The sequence below is a fragment of the Oryctolagus cuniculus genome, chromosome 18, assembly GCF_051225735.1.
Source record: "Oryctolagus cuniculus isolate XC-2025 breed Fujian yellow rabbit chromosome 18, ASM5122573v1, whole genome shotgun sequence".
Lineage (NCBI taxonomy): Eukaryota > Metazoa > Chordata > Mammalia > Lagomorpha > Leporidae > Oryctolagus > Oryctolagus cuniculus.
Genome location: NC_142884.1, coordinates 76,495,542 through 76,515,867, shown reverse-complemented (window position 1 = coordinate 76,515,867; position 20,326 = coordinate 76,495,542). Strand labels below are relative to the sequence as shown.

Genomic DNA, 20,326 nt, shown 5'->3' with positions numbered 1-20,326 from the left:
CGCGGGCACTGATGGGAAGTGACGACCAGGCGTGCATCTCTGCGCTCACAGATGAGACTAATTTAATCCGACGGAACGCTGGCGGAGGTAGTGAGGGAGGCGGGGTGACAGGGAGAGCCCAGGCCCCGCGTCAGGGTCAGGCCCAGACGGCTATGGCAGGAGGCAGAGGGAGCCCAGGCCAGCCAGCGACATGTGCAGGGGGCTCGGGGCTGGGCAGGCTCTGGGCCCGCACGCTGGGTGCGGAGGGTGAGACCTCGGTGCCCACAGCTGGCCTGCCGTGCCTGGCCCAGCGCCAGGAGGGGGGCTGTGGTCTCCGGCACCGACGATGATGAGGGGCACGCCTGCGGGGTCGGAGAGACACACGAAGGCCTGGGCCGCACAGGGCGTGGACACGCGGCCGGGTCCTCCGGGCTGGCGGGCCCCGGCAGCTGCTGCCCCAGCCGCCTGCCCTGAACGAACAGCAGGTGTCTGTCTCAGGAAAGACGGCTCTCCGGTGGCCGCCCCGTGGCTCCCGGCCTGGGACCCTGGCGACTCGGCTTCAGAGGAGGCTGTGGGCTGCAGACGGCCCGCACAGATTCCAGCAAGACCCGCAGCCCACGGCGCCTGCAGGACGCGGCCAGCCCTTGGGGTGGGGTGGGGGGCTTGCTACAGCAGGAGAGTGACGTCTACACAGCGTTCATTCCCTAAAGGAAGGAGGGGTTGCCTCCAGTCCCTGTTTCGGGGAGGGAGAAAGGAAGGGCAGCCGTGAGCCCAGCCCACACGGCTCGGCGGGGAGTGGTCCCTGCTGTCCGCAGACCCCCGGGCCTGCCCCCACGTCCGCACCTCACGCCTGCCTTATCCAGGGTCCTCAGAGGCCTAGGCAGACGCTGCCCTGTGCCCACCCCGCCATGGCCTCCCTCCGCCTCCCCCTCTCGGTCTCATCTCACGAGCCCGGCACGCGGGGTGCAGACGGCCACCTCGGACTTGACCGTACGATCCAAGGGACACCCTGGCACGTGGGTGGGGGCAGATGCAGGCGGACGGGGGCACGGGCGCCGGTTCTTCTAACTGCTAGTGGCAGGGCGGCGAGGAGTGGCTCTGGGCGCTGCTGGTGTCATGCAGGTCATCGAGGGAGACGGCCAGGCGCCGCCCGGGAAGGGGGCGCCGTCCTCTACTCGGCCGCCATCTGCTCAATGTGGTCGCTGAGCAGTTTGTATTGCTCTGGAAGAGAGAGCTGGGTCACTCCCGGGAGAGAGACGCGACAGGCCACGGCCCCTCTCCCCGGGAGCGCTCGGCCGCGCCACGGGCTCCGCGGGAGCCGGCCTCGCTGCGGGCACACGGCCCGTGGGCGTGCGCGAGCACCTGCCTGGAAGCTGTGCCGAGCAGGGCGGCCTCCTGGCCCCTCCAGTAGCCCATGAGGGGCGTGGGGAGCCCCGGGACCAGCCTGGGCCTGGGCTGCACGGGGGCTGTGGGATGGCGAGGTGACGGGACCCCTCACCCTTCCTGCTGAGACAGGGCTGTAGCCACACTGATTCAGTCCAGGGCAGGGAACTCTCGCCCCTCCGGAACCTACGCCTCTGCAGCCCCCTTCTGGAGCAGGACAGAACTCCCCCCCGCCCCCGCCCCCGCCCCCGCCCCCGCCCCCAGTACTGGTCCTTCCAAATAGGCGGGGTATTCAAAAAGTTCGTGGAAAATGTCTGCTATGAAAAAACTCTACGTGGATTTATAAAGTTTTGCAGCAAAATGAGTTCATCGTTTAACTGCTCTCCTCCGTAACCTTTCTGAGGTACCCTGCTTGTATCCGGGTGCCAGGGTCCTGAGACCATGGGGGAGGGAGACACAGTGCAGCAGGGGCCACACAGAAGGGCTGGCTCCAGGGCCGGGCAGGGTGCCGGCGTCAGCAGCAGGGCCGTGGGTTCCCCCAGCCCCACCAGGGCTGACAAGGCGTGGCCGTCACCCTCACCGTCAGTCGGCCTGGGCAGCCTCCCGCCCAGCAAGCCGCCTGGCAGACACAGACTCCAAACGCAGCCCACGCGCTCCCGTGGGGAAAGGGGAGGGGAGCCACCGCGACAGCCGAGCTCACCCTTCTGACTTAAACTGGGCCATCCTTCTGCAGCCGTGGGGTGGGGTGGGGTGGGGTGGAGGGAGGGGTTCCAGGGTGCCCGTACTGGCACCCCCACCGGTCCCCGCCGGCACGACCCCGGCGCCCGGTCTCACCTTCGTCCAGGTTGCCAATCACAGCCTGCTTCTTGAGAAAGTCATTACACAGCTTCTTGTTCAGCCCGAAGGCCAGCATGTTGTGAGTGAAGGTGCTGCAGAGAGACAGCCGACGGTCACCACTCCGGACCCTGGGGACAGGGACCAGGCAGCCGGCCGGGTCCCCCAGGAGGCGCACCTGGGGCCTGCCTCCGCCCGTCAGCCAAAAATGAAATGCCCAGGTCCCCGAGGAGCCAGCCCGCGGCTCTCGAGGGGCCGCGCTGCGCCCCGCTGTCGTGTTAGGAGGCGGGCTGATTAGGAAACAGAATCCAGGCGGAGTGTGGCCGCCTGCGCTTCTGCTCAGCTGTGCCAGGGCCAGGGCCCTCCCCCGCGGCGCCCGTGCTCACCCCAGCTGCCCAAAGGTGATGTTCTCGTTGAAGCGGAGGCTGTCGTCACGCTCCTCCTGGGTCATGTGGCACCACTTCTCCCTGCGGCACAGGAGGGACGGGCGCAGGCTTAGGCAGCACAGTCCCGCCCCTGCCACTCGCCCCTCCCTGCTCTGACCCGCAGGCTCGGCTGGCGCGGCCTGCCCGGCCCAGAGGGGAGCCGTCCGCACTGCAGGGCCACCCGCCACCCTGACGCTGCGCCCGAGGGGCCCCAGACGGAAGCTGTTGACGTCACTATTCCTGCCGTGAAGAGACCAGCGCCAATGCGCTTTACTGCCCTGGGGGCACGGGGCAGCGGCTGCCCCGAGCGTCTGCAGGAACAAGAAGGGCCCGTGCCCTTCCTGCAGTTAAAAACTGGGGTCCCAGGCGCGCCTCCCAGTGGGGAGACGCCCGAGGGGCAGGGGCCTCGCCAGTGTCCAGCACAGTGGGCCGGCGCAGTTTCCGCCGGAGGCTGTGTGCAGAGGGCTGGCCCCGTGCTCCACGGCTTCCTCCCCTCGGCTTCCCACGGCCCTCGGTGCTGCTTCTCCACCGCCTGCCTCCAGACACACAGTCTCCCCGCCGAGCCTCCCAGCCGTGGCCCTGTGGCTGTGGGACCCTCACGAAGCCCGCAAGCCCTGGAAGAAAGCGCTGGCAAGCCTGGGGCAGGCCTGGTCTGCCGTGGCCCGCGCGTGGAGGGGCGCACGGGCTCCTTTTCTGCACAGGGTGGGGAGTCTGTGCTTGGGCGTCTGCAGGCCCCACACCCAGAGGCCTGGGAGCAGCCACAGGAGGAGGCTGCAGGGTCGAAAGCCCTCCTCTCCTCCTCCTCTCCCTGCGGGCCGCGCCCCTTCCCCGCCCCAGCCCTGCACTCCTCCAGTCGCCGGGGCGGTGACAGGCCCCGGCCTGTGCGACTGCCTGGGAAGCTAGCTGCAGGAGCGCCCGTGGACGCGGACACAGAGGAGTTCACGCTAGCCCACGTCCCCTACGAGCAAGCCCTGCACGGACGACCCTGAGATACGGCTGCGAGAAAGATCAGGAGAAGGGAGACCAGAGAGTGTGCAGCAGTGACGTCGGGGTGACGCAGAAGCTGACGGAAGAGAAAGGAAACGGAAGGGCGGGAACTCGTAGCCCCTCTCCACCCTCCTGGCCCCAGCAGCTCAGGGGGCTCACGGGGCTCGCGGGGCCCATGAAGGCCGCTTCCAGCTTCCCCGTGCAGCCGGCTGGATCCCAGACGCCCAGAGCGCATCGTGCCGAGCCGCCCCCTTTCGTCCTGCCTGCTTTCCCCAACACCTTCCAGACTTCGCAGTCATCCATCAGTGCCCTCGCCACCCCGGGCCTGGTGTGCAGTCGTGCCCAACGCCGACCACGCAGGGACAGCGCCCTCGGAGCCTCGCAGCAGAGCAGCCCTGGCCCTGTGGCCCCGAGCGGACGTGGTGACGCCTCCCTCGCTGCGGCTGGCCTCAGAGTGGCCGCTAAAGACAGGTGGAAAGGCCTGTGGCACTCGGCAGGGTACTTCCTTCGGACTAGGCTCAATCCTCGGTCCCACCGGAGGGCGACCCTGCACAGGGGGGTCCTGGATGCGCCCAGGCCCTCGCCGCAAGGGAAACCTGGGATGGAGATGCCTGTTTGGTGAACACGGGTGTCGGCAGCGTCTCGCCGCCAGCAGAGCTCCCAGGAAAACAGAAGTCAGGCTGCGGGCACCAGGCTGCCTGGAGACGGGGCCACGCCCCCACCTACTCCCACCGGAAGCAACGCTAGCCCCTCTTCCTGGTAAGGTGCAGGGCGGGTTGAGGACGTGGCCTGTGCTGGTCAGGCCCCATCTGCCCGCGAGGCCCAGGAGGCCGCGGCCCTCTCAGCTCACTCCAGACAGGACTTCCTCCCCGCGGCACCGGGCCGCTGGGGAGGCTGTGAGCGACACTCCCAGCCCGCCGTGCGCCTGGCCTTCAGGACCCAGAGGCCTCGTCACCTGGGTTTTTCATTAACCAGGAGCCTGCCTTGCACGCGTGTTCCTGTTACGGCCGTCAGCCTGCCCAGGCCACAGGGCTCTCTCCAGCCGTGGGCAGCGCCGTCTAAGGAGCGCCCTGAGCTCGCCACAAAGGGCGTCACGTCAGGGATTCTGCATTGACCAGGCAGGTCTCTTGCTCTAAAAACAGGCAGCAGGTATTCTAACAAGGACACAGCTGAAGCCGGAAGAGCCAGACCCCGCCGTGGGCACAGGAAACAACCGTGCTCTAGGCTTGTCTCCACGGAACCCCCGCCACACGACACAGCTTCTGCCTCACCAGAGTGTGGGACAAGAGACGGCAGCTGCCCTTCCTGCGCGACTCCCCAAACCTGCCAGCCCCAGCACCTCCCAGAGGGCACCACGCGGCAAGTCTCTCCACGCCCACGCTCAACTCCCTTCCGAGCCAGGGCAAAATGCTCGCTGAGGGCGAGGTCCCAGGGTCGGCTCCGGAGGGACTGGAGCCACTGGTGGGGGGAGAGCGTCGCTCGGACCCGCAGCTCCCTCCACCCTGCCCGGGGCGGGGGCGCCTCGCGGTGTCACACTGGCTTTCTGACTGTCTCCAGGAGCTCCGGCCTTGGCACACTCCCACCTGCCCGTGTCCGGTCCTAGTGCTGGGCCTGCCTCCCCGGGACGCCCTCCCCCGGTGCTGTGGAAGGGAACGGAGCCCCGGGGACGCACACACCTCTTCTCCTCCTCCTCTCCAGCATCCCCTCTGCAGCGGCAGCAGAAACAGGTAAACAAAGGCACATGTCAGGTCATGCAAGATATGTGACGGGCAGAGAGAGCACGCAGAGGGGTTATCACAGGCAGGGACAAAGAGGACAGAGAGGATTCCAAGTCAGCGTCTCTCCTAGAGGCTCGAGAGCTCACCCAGAGCACAGCCCGTCCGCCCGGAAGCATCTAAGCACCTGCCGCACGCCTGTCCCCCGGCACGGTCAGATCTGCAGTCCCCCAGGAGACCGCCATCGGTCCCTGCTCCAGGAACCCCGTCTCCCAGGAAACACAGCCGCAGCAGGCTGTGTGGGCCTCAAGCAGGCCCCCTGGGGCCCCGCTAGGTTTCTGCTGCCCCCACAGGGAGGGAGTGCCTCTCGGCTGGCCCCCGGCACCAGCATGTGGCGTCCCCCTGGCAGCCAGCTGCCCTGCCTGCCAGGGGGCGAGGCTGGGGTCTGCCCGGCGTTGAGGACCAGGAAGGCTTTTATCACTGACGCTGAGACCAGAGCTCCAAGACCTTGGAGACTTCAGAGCCACGTGGCCGTGGGGCAAGAAGGGGACGCAGGCCTGGGAGGGGCGCGGGGCGGTGTTGCTGCCCCTTGGCTGCCCAGGCGCTGCACACGGCGGGCAGCCACCTTTCCCGGCTCTGGACAGACAGAGCTGCACGGGGTGTCACCGCCAACTCCCCGAGGCTGCCACGGAGAGGGTCTCGGGAGGGGGCCTTCCGCAGCGCCAGCACCACCCTCAGTGAGCTGAGGGGCACGTCCCACCGCCCAGCCCCCCGTCACGGGGCTCCCAGCGACAAGCAGGGTGGAGGGTGGTCCCGCGGTGGGGCCGGGGGTGGGCGGGCCTGGTGGTCTCACTCAGTGGGAGCTTGCATTTTTAGGAGGGTCAGGCCAACTCATGCCGGAGCCCTGGGACAGACAGCGCTCATGCAGGCTGAGCACCCCCACCCGCGAAGCTGTGCGCGTCCGGGCTTCAGGCAGCTTGCAGGGCGCCGGGGCCGGGAGGGTGGGAGGGAAACGTGTGCACGTAGCTCAGCCGTCTGTGCTCTCCTCTTCAGACACCGGGGGACAGCCTCTCCCCGGGCCTGCGTCCTGAGCAAAACGGGCCGCTCCTGGCTCCTACCTGGTGGTGGGGGACCGCTTTCTCCTCTCGCAGTGGACGGCGTCGAAAAAGGCTGCGTTCCAGAACCTCAGCGTGTGCCTGCGGGACAGACACACACGTGAGGGGAGGGCGGCAGAAACACAGGCCCCGCCCGGGCCCACGTGAGGCACGAAGACGAGGGCTTTCCCACATCCGCCCGAGCCTCCAAGAGCCTCGGAGAGGAAGCGCTGAGGAGAACGAACGCGCGGGTGACTCGGTCCTAAACAGGCTTCCCCGGGCTCTCAGGAGGCAGCGCAGGAAGGGGAGGAGAACTGGGCACGGAAGGCACCGCGGAGGCGGGACGGAGCCAGGATGTCCTGGGTGCGGTGGCCTGGGGGGGCTGGTTCCCCGTGGATGTCCTGGGTGCGGCGGCCCAGGGGGGCTGGTTCCCCGTGGATGTCCTGGGTGCGGCGGCCCGGGGGGCTGGTTCCCCGTGGATGTCCTGGGTGCGGCGGCCCGGGGGGCTGGTTCCCCGTGGATGTCCTGGGTGCGGCGGCCCGGGGGGCTGGTTCCCCGTGGATGTCCTGGGTGCGGCGGCCCAGGGGGGCTGGTTCCCCGTGGATGTCCTGGGTGCGGCGGCCCGGGGGGCTGGTTCCCCGTGGATGTCCTGGGTGCGGCGGCCCAGGGGAGCTGGTTCCCTGTGGATGTCCTGGGTGCAGTGGCCCAGGGGGCTGGTTCCCCGTGGATGTCCTGGGTGCGGCGGCCCGGGGGGCTGGTTCCCTGTGGATGTCCTGGGTGTGGTGGCCCGGGGGGCTGGTTCCCCGTGGATGTCCTGGGTGCGGCGGCCCGGGGGGCTGGTTCCCCGTGGATGTCCTGGGTGTGGCGGCCCGGGGGGCTGGTTCCCCGTGGATGTCCTGGGTGCGGCGGCCCGGGGGGGCTGGTTCCCCGTGGATGTCCTGGGTGCGGCGGCCCAGGGGGGCTGGTTCCCTGTGGATGTCCTGGGTGTGGTGGCCCGGGGGGCTGGTTCTCCGTGGATGTCCTGGGTGCGGCGGCCCGGGGGGCTGGTTCTCCGTGGATGTCCTGGGTGCGGCGGCCCGGGGGGGCTGGTTCCCCGTGGATGTCCTGGGTGCGGCGGCCCAGGGGGGCTGGTTCCCCGTGGATGTCCTGGGTGCGGCGGCCCGGGGGGCTGGTTCCCCGTGGATGTCCTGGGTGCGGCGGCCCAGGGGAGCTGGTTCCCCTTCTCCAAGAGGAAGCGGAGGGTGGGAGGGCCCGCTGTTCCGGGAGGGATGTGCCACGTGCAGAGAACACACACGTGCACAGGGAAATCCGAGTATGCAAAATGCTTCTTCAAGATCAGGGGTCAGAGCCAACGCTGTGCTGTAGCCGGTAAAGCTGCTGCCTGCAGTGCCGGCCTCCCGTATGGGCGTCAGTTCCAGACCCGGCTGCGCCACCTCCCGTCCAGCTCTCCGCCATGGCCTGGGGAAGCAGTGGAGGATGGCCCAAGTCCTTGGGTCCCTACACCCTCATGGGAGACCCAGAGGAAGCTCCTGGCTCCTGACTTTGGATTGATGCAGCTCTGGCCATTGTGCGCCCCAACTGGGGAATGAACCAGTGGATAGAAGACCTCTCTCTCTCTCTCTCTCTCTCCCCCTCCTTCTCTCTGTGTATAACTCTGAATTTCAAATAAATAAATAAATCTTAAAAAAAAAAAAAAAAGATCAGGGGTTGGGGCCGGCGCTGTGCTGTAGCGGGTAAAGCTGCTGCCCGCAGTGCCGGCATCCCCTATGGGCGTCGGTTCGAGACCCAGCTGCTCCACTTCTGATCCCGCTCTCTGCTGTGGCCTGGGAAAGTAGCAGAGGATGACTCAAGTTCTTGGGCTCCTGCACCTGCCTCAGAGACCCAGAGGAAGTTCCTGGTTCCTGGCTTCGGATCATCACAGCACCAGCTATTGCAGCCATTTGAGGAGTGAACCAGTGAAAGAAAGACCTCTCTCTGTGTGTCTCTGCCTCTCTGTAACTCTGCCTTTCAAATAAATAAATAAATCTTTAGGGGAAAAAAAAAAGATCAGGGGTCTGGTGTGGCCCAAACCCAGCTGCCATTTCTGTAAATAGTTTTATCGGAATGAAGTCATGCTCACGTACTGGGGAACTAGCTACAGTGGCTTTTGCTCTGCAGCAGCACAGCACCAGAGCCTGTGCGGCCCCGACGGCGGCCACGGTCGTCACGTGGCCCTTCCCAGAAACGCTTCCGCAGCCCACACCCAGGAGGTGAGATACGGCTAGGCCAGGGACCGGGAGCAGCTAACCCCTGCACACGAGCCACAGGGACTGGCTCCACCTCCCCTCTCTGCTGCCACAGGAACTGGCCACCCAGGCCACTTACATGTCTCCCAGAGCTCCATCCTGAGATGGCCATGCCTGTGACAAGGCCCGGGCTTTGCGATGGGCTATTCTGACCACTGCGAGGCTGTGACTGCGGGGGAGGGGCTGTGCCAGGGCAGCACCGCCCTTGTGATGGTGACGAGAGCCTTCAGAGGCATCAGAGTGACACAGACAGCCGTCCACGGCCGGTGGGGGACAAGGGCCCTCCTGACCTCTGACCGCCCACCACCACCATGGCCTTCATTCATGTATGTGTGTGTATACAACGTGTACATCCAAGAGCTCTATGAGAATTTAATTCACACCCATAAGCCCACCCTCGGAAGCGCACGGCCCAGGGGTCTCTAGCGCAGAGTCGTGCCAGGACCAGCACTGTCTGTTTCCAGCACAGTTCCATCACCCCGTGAAGCAGCCCTGAGACGCTACCCAGCAACTGTCCCCCTCGCTGTCCCGGGGCTCTGCCCGTGCTGGCCACGCCGCAGGACAGAATCACACGGCAGGTGGTCCTTTGCGTCTGACTTCCTCCCCCCGGCACCCTGCTTCTGAGGGCCACCCACCCAGCCTCAGCGTGGCCAGCACTCCATCCCCGCACGGCCGATAACAGCGTGTGGCACGGGCAGACCGCGTTCTGCTTCTCTGTTGCCAGCAGACACTCGAGCTGGCTCTGCCCTTTGGTCGCCATGACCCTGGTGCTCAGGGTGCGTGTGGACGCGTCCTCATCTCTCTGGGGTCTGCACCTAGGTGGACCTGCTGGGCCACCTGCTCCGTGTGGGGGTAACAGGCAGACAGTCCTCCACCGCCGGCCCCCGTCTACGCGCCTCCCAGCAGCGCAGGACAGCTCCAGTGTCCCCGCATCCTTGCCGACACCTGTCAGCACTCGTATTTAGGATCTGGGCCTTCTCACAGCCCCATCTCTGGGCAGCAGCTGCCCGCCAGGGCCGGCGGGGCCTTACCAGATGGGCTGCTGCTTGAGGTGCGTGTACAGGTAGATCTTCTCCCCCTTCATCTCGTCGTCTGGACTGCACACTGTCACTGCAGGGGAGAGCGAGAAGCCGGGGGGCGCGGGCTGTGCATTCGCGGTCAGCACCCCACACGCCCCACCTCCCAGCGGCCACTGCTCCTCACAGCTCAGTGAGACACACAGCTGACCCTACAGCAGCTGCTCTGCCGCCAGCGCCAGCGGCGGGACAGGACGCTCCCGGGGGACAGTTCCCGGCGGCTGCCCCTTCCCAGGAACGCCTGACTTTCCTGGGATTAGCACAGCAGCTCTCCCGTGGGAACTCAGCAGACAACACAGGCCAGCCTAGGAGTCCCCTAAGACGACACCGCCGTGCTCACAGAGGTGAGGAAGGCCCCGGAATGTCTGTGGATGCTGGTCAGCGGTGGGCCTGGCTACAGGACAGGCTACTCACCCGTCTTGGGCAGCTTCTGCTTGGCCTTGTTCTCATCCTCCCTGGAGAGAGAGACCACAGTAAGGACAAACGTGCCCACGCCGCAGTCTCCTTACGTTTCTGGGACGGGACTGTGTGCGCCTGACGCCGTTCTCCCCAGAGGATCTCATGAAAGCGGTGCTGTTTGTCGCCCGCCAGAGGAGACGTGCGGCAGAGGGCCCTGCCCGTCGTCCCCCGAGCACAGAACCGGACGCACTGGCGGAGAGTGAGCTGAGTCACGCCGACGAGACCGGGCTTGGCAGTGCCAGCGGGGACCACGGGGACTGAAGACTCCCTCTCGTGGACGTGGCCCCTCCTTCCGGAAGCCTCGGCTTCGCTGCCCCCGGGCCTAATGTTCCCAGCCCCCAACGGAACTGCTCTCCTCGGAGACGGTGGTGGTCTCCTGGGTCTTTCCTGTTTTTCATTAGCACGGACTCTCACCATGGCTGGAGGAGGAGGAGGAGGGAGGAGAAGGAAGAGGAGGGGGAAGAGGGGAGGAGGAGGGATGGGGAGGAGGGGGAGGGGGAGGAGGAAGAGGAGGAGAGGAGGAGGGGGAGGAGGGGGAGGAAGAGGGATGGGGGAGGGGAGAGGAGGAAGGGGGAGGAGGAGGGGGAAGAGGAGGGGGAGGAGGAAGAAGAGGGGAAGGAGCGGGAGGAAGAGGAAGAGAGAGAGGAAGAAGTGGGGGAGGAAGAGGAGGGGGAGGAGGAGGGGGAGGAGGGGGAAGGAAGGGGGAGGTGGGGGAAAAAGGAGGAAGAGAAGGAGAGGGGGGAGGAAGGGGAGGGGGAGGAGGAAGAAGGTGAGGAGGAGGAAGGGGGAAGAAGGGGAGGAGGGGGAGGAAAGGGAGGAGGAGGAGGAGGAAGTGGAGGGGAGGAGGAGGAAGGGGAGGGAGAGGAGGAAGGCGAGGAGGAGGAAGGGGGAAGAAGGGGAGGAGGGGGAGGAAAGGGAGGAGGAGGAGGAGGAAGTGGAGGGGAGGAGGAGGAAGGGGAGGGGGAGGAGGAGGAAGGGGAGGAGGGGGAAGGGGAGAAGGGGGAAGAGGCGGCCGTGGTGCAGCGTGGGTGTCGTTTCCTTCCTGTCAACTGAACAGTCTCATAGGTTCTTCATCAGTGGAGGGGAAGAGACCCCCCCAGCCTACGGCTGCAGGGCAGGGAACAGGCCAGTGCTCCCGGGGGAGGGGTCGAGCTGGCGGCAGCCGAGAAGGTGGACAGATGCGCCCTCCCTGACACTCCCTGCTCAGCCCAGCCCTTCTTTCCTCCCCCTGCCTGCCTGCCCGCCCCACAGCACAGGGAGACACCCCCGAGGCCGCACTCACTCATTTCTCTTGACCAGGGGTCCCCTCAGCTTGGTCTCCAGGCCCCCGAAAAAGCCCCTGGCGTTCTCGGTGGTGGCCGAGGTGTCCTTGAGCAGCCGCGCGGCGATGTCCTTCTTCTGGGCCAGCCAGCTGTTGGCCGACCTCAGGTACGCGTCAATGCTCCCCGCAGGCTTCTCCCTGGACTCGGCGGGGAGCAGGTGAGCTTTGCCTGGGAGGCGACAAAGAAAGCGAGCGGGAGTGAGAACCGCCGGCCCAGAACAAGCCCCGGGGCCGCAGGTCAGTGCCGGGAGGCAGGGACCCCATCCTCTGTCGCTCAGGACAGAGGGCCCCGTGGGTGCCGGGATGGGACAGAGGGCTTGGCCCTTGACTTGCTGTGTAGGGAAGACTGGGCCGGGAATTGGGAAGGCTGAAAGAGGACGCAGCAGGGAGCCAGGCCTGCAGAACCAGAGAGGCCACAGGAGGCAAGGGAAGCGCACGGGAAGGCGAGGGGAGCTTCCAACAGAAGGGCAGGGGACAGGACAAGCCGGCTCTCCCTGTGACGGGGCCGCCGTGCGGACAGTCCGCAGGCAGCCGGGCGTGGGACGGGGGGACGCGGAAGAGGACGACACCCTGAGGGAGGAGGGGCATGAGCCAAGGCCACACGGGAGCTCCGTGTCCTGGGGCCACCCAGCACCTACCCCAGGCCCTCTACAGGCCAAGGTCCAGTGTCCCTCCTCTATCTGCGGGAGCTGCTCTGTGCATGGCCTGTCTCGGGCAAGCAGGCCACACTGTTCCTTGAGAAGGGGAGCCCCCGGCTGCACGAGGGGCTCCCACCTCACTCGAAGGCAGTCAAGGCAGCCAAGCGACGGCCCGGCATTGAGGGCCTGGTGGACGGCGGCCCAGCCTTGAGTGAAAGCCATCAGAGCAGCTGCTGGCACAGAACAGGGCCCATGGAAGGGATGCGCTACTGGGAACAGGAGACGGTGAAGCGGAGTTGCAGGAGTGGAGCCCACGGGTGAGGGGAGAGGGTGTGAGGGCGGCCTGGCCCTCACCCACACAGAGGCTTCCACTTGCAGTGGCCCCAGTACATGTCTACCATCGCACCCTAGGACCTCCCAGGAGCCCTTGAGCTCCACACTGCCAGAAAGTTCCCGAAGAGACATCACAGCCTCTGCACCAAGAAAAACCCGGACTCGGCACAAGGTTCCTGAGCTCACACCCGGGAGCCGAGTCCAGCTCAGCCTAGACTGCCCACAACCGCCTCCTTCCTTCCTTCTTTCCTTCCTTCCTTCCTTCCTTCCTTCCTTCCTTCCTTCCTCCCTCCCTCCCTCCCTCCCTTCCTTCCTTCCTTCCTTTGACAGGCAGAGTTAGACAGTGAGAGAGACAGAGAGAAAGGTCTTCCTTCTGTTGGTTCACCCCCCAAATGGCCACCACGGCTGGCGCACTGCACCAATCCGAAGCCAGGAGCCAGGTGCTTCTCCTGGTCTCCCATGGGGTGCAGGGCCCAAGCACCTGGGCCATCCTCCACTGCACTCCCTGGCCACAGCAGAGAGCTGGCCTGGAAGAGCAACCAGGACAGAATCTGGTGCCCCAACCGGGACTAGAACCTGGGATGCCGACGCCGCAGGCGGAGGATTAGCCTAGTGAGCCGCGGCACCGGCTAACCACCTCCTTTCGAGGACAAGCCCCATCAGGTTTTGCTGGAACCTACGACTGCCACCTGTCTCCTCCCTGAAACAAGCTGCAAGTTCCTCTCCCTGTATGCCATGGACGCCGTGGACGCTGCGTGTCCCTGTCCCTACTCCCCACAAGCTGTGGGCACTGTGAGCTCCTCTCCCCGCACGCCGTGGACGCTGCGTGTCCCTGTCCCCGCACACCGTGGACGCTGCCTGTCCCTGTCCCCACACACCGTGGACGCTGCCTGTCCCTGTCCCCGCACACCGTGGACCCTGCCTGTCCCTGTCCCCGCACACCGTGGACGCTGCCTGTCCCTGTCCCCGCTCCCCGCACGCCAACCTCCTGACCCACGGCGCAGACCCTGCCTTCCCCTCCCGCGCTAGGAGCCTCACTCCTTGCACATCTCCCCGGCACACTGCCGCCCCGCCGTGCCCTCCAGTAGCCCCCAGTTGTCTCGCGGTCAGGAGCAGGCCCCCGAGGCCACGCCGCAGCCGCTGAGCGGCGCCCGCGCTCACCGAGGTGGTAGTAGGTGAAGCACATCGTCATGAGGTTCTTGGCCGGCCCGAAGTCGTCCATCTGATGGCACCTGAAACGAGAGGCCAGGCTGACCGGCGAGAGCCCCGAACCACCCGAGGCCTCACCGGCACCCAGTAACAAGACGAACCTACCGCACGGTCGTGCCTCCGCAACGCCTCCCTCCCGTGACGCTGCTGCAGCAGAAGCAACGAGACCATCCCCTCGATGCCCCCAGGAAGTCACCCACGGGCCCATGGCCTGGGGCCTGGCCTGATTCCGGCAGTAACGAGTGCAGGGCCGGCAGCCTGGCTGTTCCACTTTAAAGGCAAATGCCGCCACCCAAGAAGCTCAGCTCAGCTCAGCACACAGGAGCCAGGACAGAAGTCGGGCCTGGAGTCTCCGTTCACACCACGGGACCCAGGCCGCATGGCCCTCGCGCTCTCCGAGGCCACTTTAAAAGGCTGTGGAGGAAGGGGCGTTTGGTGCGGCTGTGCAGACTTGGGAGCTCACGTGACAGATGCAGGTGCCAGGGACGGAGCCCCAGCTCTGCCCTCACCCAGCTGCCCATTCAGGTGCACCCGGAGGCAGCAGTCGTGGCTCGGGCAGACGGGGCCCTGCCGCTCCTGTGGGAAACCAGGACTGACTTTGGCTCCTGCCTTCAGCCCCAGCTGTTGCAGGCATCTGGGGAATGGACCAGTGGATGGGACATCTCTGCCTACCTGTCTGGCTGTCTCTGTCTCTACTGTTTAAATACATTAAAATAACCAAAAGTTCTTTAAGTGTGAGGAAAAAGGAAATTAATAATTAAGCTTATTTTGGTGTAAAAACCGCTTGAAACCCACGAATAATTTTCTCATAATAGACATTTTCCACGAGCTTCGTGAGGACTCCTGGTACGGCTCACAAACTCGCAGTCAGTGTGTGGTGCCCACAGTCGGCACGCCCGACGCCCGCCGCCCGCCGCCCGACGCCCTGGGGCAGTTACTTCAGTGTAGGTGCTGCCGCCCGAGCACCGGGGGGCGGGGTAAGAGGGGAGCACGCGGCAGCCTCCCCCTGCACTTCCGCTTCGCGGCCTTCCCAGCCAGGTCCCCTGTCCGCTTCTCCTGGCCGTTTGGTCTTCCCCTTGGGCCACTATGTCCTACAGAGCCAGCAGAAAGGACCTGGCAGTGGATTGAGGAGCATTTTCTAATCTTTTGTTTTAATATACTTTGGAAAATCGAGTCAACATGAAGGACTATTCATAAAACTACACCAGATTAAATGAAAGTAAAAGTTAAAGACACTAATAAATTAAAATTATAAAAGCCACGAACATCAGAAACTAACGTACGAATGGGCATTTTCAGCCCTGGCTGACACCGGCATGGGGGAGTGGTCTGTGAACGGCAGATCTCTCTGTCCCTCATTATTTTCAAATAAAATGAAAATAAATAAATGGATAAAATTTAAAAATTTTCTTTTTTGCCTTGCTTCTACAACCAAATAAAAATATATGTGCTCAGGGCACAGGGTGGGAAGATTCGTACATATTTGGCAGGGCTGGAACCTGAATTTAATTTCCCCCCCTTTTATTTGTTTGAGGAAGAATTCAAATAAAAATTGAGACTGAGTTATGTTAGAGACAGACGAGTGCAAATACGCAGAGGAAGGTCCCAGGAGCCTCCTATGGCCTCCAGCGTCTGGAAACCGGTGCTGACGGCAGGAAAGGATACTGGTAAGACAACGTGAGGGGCAGCCGGGAGCTCCCCCGGCACAGGGCCCCAGAGGGCTCGGGCACACGGGCTGCGTGTCGCCTCTCTCCCTCACCCGCTCTGCAAGCCGGGCCCTGCGGGAAGCATATCCCAGACCTGCGGTGTCCTCACCAGGCGCAGGAGATACAGGGTTCCTCCTCTTTACAGCCTTTTCCCCCCAGACTACACCTCACGTCCAGGGCAAGGAGGCAGGCGGATCACGGGGAAGCAGGGGAATGTGGGCTCAGGAGAGAGCTCCGTTCTGCTGAGCAGGGGCAGGAGAAGCCAAGGAGGGAAATTTACAGGCCTGGAGGATAGAATGGGCACAAGGGTGGCCGTGGGATCAGCCAAGGGGCCAGAGGGCGCACAGGGCCCGGCAGAGCCGCAGAGCGGCGCCCACAGTGGTGGCCGTGGGATCAGCCAAGGGGCCAGAGGGCGCACAGGGCCCGGGCAGAGCCGCAGAGCGGCGCCCACAGTGGTGGCCGTGGGATCAGCCAAGGGGCCAGAGGGCACACAGGGCCTGGCAGAGGCGCAGAGCGGTGCCCCGCCCCCAGTACCCCTCCTCTCCACCCGGCCATGGATGTGGCTCTTGGTCACTCCCGCCAGGGCTTGATGCCTGGCTCCCCCTCCGTTCACCGTCTGCAGGGCCTGTCGCCTGCTCTGCCTGCAGCCCACAGGTGTGGTGCAGCTGACAGCTTAGTGAGTCAGGGGAAGGAGGGGCCTTCATCTGACAGCCCAGCCCGCAGCCTCCCCACCGCCCAGCGGGACGGGCTCCAGCAGGGCCTAATTAGCACTCCCAGGCAGGGTGCACTCCTCCAATCCCATCACGGCAGTGTGCTCGTGGGCCGGCGGCCGCTGGTTTGAAGTGCTCTGCAATAAGAAGCCAAGAGGCCCCGCAGAGGGAGGGAAGCTGCCGGGCGGGGTCCCAGGAGCCCTGACTCACACCCAGCTGCCGCTTCTCTCTAATTTCTCCTCCCGGCCAGCACCACTAACTCGCGGTTTCTCCCGGCTGATGCTGGGCGCGTCAGGGGAGCGGCTGCAAGCTGATGATGCGGTGTGTGTTACCCAGCACGGGGTTACCACAGGGCAGGAAGGGAGGGAAGGACCGGGGAGGACAGGCTGTGAGTGACCGCACCACTTACTCGAACAGCACCACGGCGAAAGACTGCACGAGGCGGTAGAAGGTGGGCTCCGAGACACACTTGGAGTTGCAGCGCTGTCCGGAAAGAGGCAGACACGGCGTTGGGGGGTGGCTTGGGGGCGCGAGGGGCTTCCTGCTCTGCCTGTTTCCAGACAGAGCTACGAGGGGCCCAGGGCGGCTCCCTCCCTCCTCCAGGGCCCCCCAGGGTGGGGTCTCTGTGGGGTCCTGTGCCTGGCAGAGCGCAGGCACCTGCTCCTCCATGCCCTCCCTCAGACACTGCCACCCACGCATGGAAACGCGCGTGGACACGGCCCCAAGGACAATGCCCGCTCTCTCTGGGTTGCGGATGGGTGGCTAAGCAGCTTAATCAGAACTTGCTAATTCTTCGATGAAGAATAAATTACTCGTGATAAAAATACCCAAAACCGAAGAGCGTAAGCCACTCTCTGGGGGCAGACAGAACCTGTGGGGTACGGACAGCATTTAGGTCTTTGCTGAGCCTGGTGAGTACATTTCGCTTGTCTGGCTTTCATCGTCTGGGATGTATCACCTTTTACAGACTGGATGCTGCAGGTTGTCATAAAAACACACACGCATGAAGCCCAGGCGTGTACTGGCCTCTGGAATAACACGAGGCACCACACCAGGTCCCCTCGTTGCCCCACGCTGGGGCATCTGGGGTGAGCCCACCTGGCCCGCTGCATGGCCCACTGCTGGGGTCAGGCCCTCACAACACCGTGGGGCGAACCGTGCCGCTGTTCTGCGCGCCATCTCCCTCGACTGCCTCCCCAGGGTGACTGCGGGGTGGATTCAGGATGTGGGAGTCTGGCCCTACCGCGGATGCTGCCTACGGGGGAGCAGGCCGCTGGCCCTCACCTGGGCGCTCACGTATCGAGCAAACCACTCCCGCCCTTGGCCACTGTCACCGCTGCAGTACTCTCCAAACTTGGCCTTCTCCTCCTGGTCCAAGTCCTCCCTGACAAAAGAGGAGAGGACAAAGATGAGCAAAAGAGCTTTTGACTGTCAGGGACACCAAAGGTGGCTGTGGGGGAAGAGCAAAGAGAAGGAAACAACGCACGTGGCACCCGGCCACGAACGGACGCACGAAGGCCAGCTCGGCCCTGGGCAGCCCCCGGGCGAAGCGGCGTCATCCTGCTTTCCAAGATGAGGGGCCTGGGGTGGGGACGGCGGCGCGGAGCTGAGCTGCTGCTCGGGGCGCTGGCCTCTCAGCCGAGCGCCTGGTACTGCGCCCCCAGCTCTGCTTCTGACCCGGCTTCCTGCTCACACGCATCCTGCTGATGGCCCAGGGGTTGTGTTCCTGCCACCCACAAGGGAACCCGCACGGAGCTCCTGGCGACTGGCTTCAGGCTGACCAGCCCCAGCTGTTACCCTCTCCCCTCCCCCCAAAAAAAAGAAAATGAAAAGAAAGATGAGGAGTCAAGTTCAGACGACCAGAGAGGGCACGAGGGTGATGATGCAAGTCCCCCCAGGCTTCCTGGACCAAAGCCTGTCCTGCCCCCCTTAGTGAGGTCGGAGCTGCGGCAGGGCAGGGACCCTACAAGGCCCTGGTTCTCCAGGTCCTCTGACCCCTACTCCTCTGGATGGTGATGTCCACGTGGAATCCCCTCTGCCACAGCAGGGCACAGGAAGCCAAGAAACGCCACAGGCCTGAGGCCAGCTCCAATCCAGCAGCGGGCCTGGCCATCAACTCGTGTGCCTATCAGAAAGTGAACTGGCTCACAACACTGACCATGTCCCCTTGTGTGGGTGAGGGACAGAGACCAGGGGACCCTCAGCCACAGGGTCACCACCTCCAGGGTGGACACGAAGCTTACATGATCTCAGATCACTTCTGATCTCTGTTGCGAGAGACCACTGTTCTTTCCTGAGTTCAAAGACAAAAGTGAAGCAGAAGGCTGCAGCTCAGTTGGCTTATGCAATTTTCATTTATTTGAGATTTTGTAGAAAACATCTTGGTCTCATTTATTCCAAAGTACCAACACCAGATGAAACAGGCTCCACTGCCAGCCATCTGCAGTGTTTCTGGAATGTTCTTCAAGACGCGTCGACTCAGCTGTCCACGCTCCACACTGCTGACGGCCTGTTGCAAATACAGACGGGCCCTCCCAGCTATCAGCAAACCTCTGGGCTTTTCCCCTTTTCATTAACCATGGAGTGACTGGAGAAAGCGACTGATCTTGGTGTTGGTCAAACAACCGAAGTAGGGCGCCATGCCCACTTCCTCCCAAAATGCATTCAAAGGCAGAGACGCATTATTGGGGAGTCACATATTTGGATGATTGCCCAACCATTCTGGAAACCTGAGGCTGGACTCACATCCAGTGACCTGTACAACCCTGCACGCAGTGAGGTGGGGAGACAGCCCGACGGCGGCCCTTCGCTGACCCACGAGGACACGGAGCCTGGGCCCCCCAGGTGGCCCCTGTGAGAAGCAGAGCCCGATGCGGGAGGGCCCGGCGCTGTGCCGTCTCCCGCCCGATGCGGGAGGGCCTGGCGCTGTGTTAGACTCCCGCCCGACTCAGGAGGGCCCGGCGCTGTGCTGTCTCCTGCCCGATGCGGGAGGGCTGGGCACTGTGCCGTCTCCCGCCCGACGCGGGAGGGCCCGGCGCTGTGTTAGACTCCCGCCCGACACAGGAGGGCCCGGCGCTGTGCCGTCTCCCGCCCGACGCAGGAGGGAGGGCCCGGCGCTGTGCCATCTCCGGCCCGACGCAGGAGGGCTGGGCGCTGTGCCGTCTCCCGCCCGATGCGGGAGGGCCCGGTGCTGTACCGTCTCCCACCTGATGCAGGAGGGCCTGGCGCTGTGTTAGACTCCCGCCCGACACAGGAGGGAGGGCCCGGCGCTGTGCCGTCTCCTGCCCGATGCGGGAGGGCCCGGCGCTGTGCAGTCTCCCGCCCGATGCGGGAGGGCCTGGTGCTGTGTGACTGACTCCCGCCCGACGCGGGAGGGCCCGGCGCTGTGCCGTCTCCCGCCCGCGGCCACTTACCCTCCAGAGAAGATCTTCTCCACGTAGCTGCGCATGAACTCCCTGAGCGCCAGGCTCTCCTCGTCCTGCGCCGACTCGGTGCTCTGGCCGGAGGAGAAGGACTCGTTGGAGGAGGAGCGGCGGTCGTGGTCCCAGGACGGGTGTGAGGGTGACTCGCCCACGTCGTTCTCGCTGTCTGCCGACTCGGTGGTCTCACTCTCGGACGCGCCGTCGCCCAGGGAGCCGTCCCCATCCCGGTCCTGATGCGCTGGAGCCGGCGCCTCCAGGGAACAGGAGGTGGGTGCTTCAGTCCCGAAGTCAATCAGGGCACCCACGGGGACCTCCGCAGCCTCCATGGCTCGGGGCTGGGCTGCGGCTGGCACGGGGGAGGCCTCCCCAGGCGTGGCAGTGGAGCCCACCAGCGCACACGAGTCACCTGGGAGCTGCTGGCTTCCGAGGTGAGTCTCTGGGGCAGCTCTCGGGGCTCTAAGGCATCTGGGACGGAAACACAGACAGCCAGGATCACCACGGGAGACTCAGCCGGTGGGGAAATTCAGCCACCAGAACTCAGGCCTCAGGGAGCCACTCAGGCGACACATCCCCCACAACGCCAGTTTGGGAAGCCTCTGCACCAACATTTTCCTGCGGCTCAGTTTGCTGTTAAACACCTGCTACATGGGAGACAGCTGCTGAGGGTCCCCCCAGAAGACCACGCATTGAAGGTTTGGGCCCCAGGGGCGCTCTACTGGGAGGTGGGCGACAGGGAGGTCCTTAGGTCAC

The 20,326-nt window shown here is 64.7% G+C and overlaps 1 protein-coding gene across 9 annotated transcripts in view; it reads right to left on the bottom strand.

Annotated features, from left to right (window-relative positions):
* Positions 1-38: 38 nt before the first annotated feature.
* Positions 39-20,326, bottom strand: part of KIAA0513 (KIAA0513 ortholog) — a 63,781-nt gene continuing 43,493 nt past the window's right edge. For 6 of the 9 annotated variants that reach the window (XM_051847341.3, XM_051847340.3, XM_051847342.3 and 3 more), the window contains 12 exons: positions 19,568-20,041; positions 17,439-17,538; positions 16,564-16,637; positions 13,691-13,761; positions 11,520-11,727; positions 10,193-10,233; positions 9,734-9,812; positions 6,442-6,519; positions 5,285-5,314; positions 2,583-2,663; positions 2,197-2,291; positions 39-1,200 (listed from right to left, as the gene is read on the bottom strand). In XM_051847341.3, coding sequence (XP_051703301.3) covers positions 1,151-1,200; positions 2,197-2,291; positions 2,583-2,663; positions 5,285-5,314; positions 6,442-6,519; positions 9,734-9,812; positions 10,193-10,233; positions 11,520-11,727; positions 13,691-13,761; positions 16,564-16,637; positions 17,439-17,538; positions 19,568-19,902 — 1,242 coding nt within the window. In that variant the 5' untranslated portion in view covers positions 19,903-20,041 and the 3' untranslated portion in view covers positions 39-1,150. The remainder of the gene's footprint in view (positions 1,201-2,196; positions 2,292-2,582; positions 2,664-5,284; positions 5,315-6,441; positions 6,520-9,733; positions 9,813-10,192; positions 10,234-11,519; positions 11,728-13,690; positions 13,762-16,563; positions 16,638-17,438; positions 17,539-19,567; positions 20,042-20,326) is intronic. The other 3 variants (XM_070061859.2, XM_089319196.1, XM_089319194.1) reach the window with 1 other exon arrangement.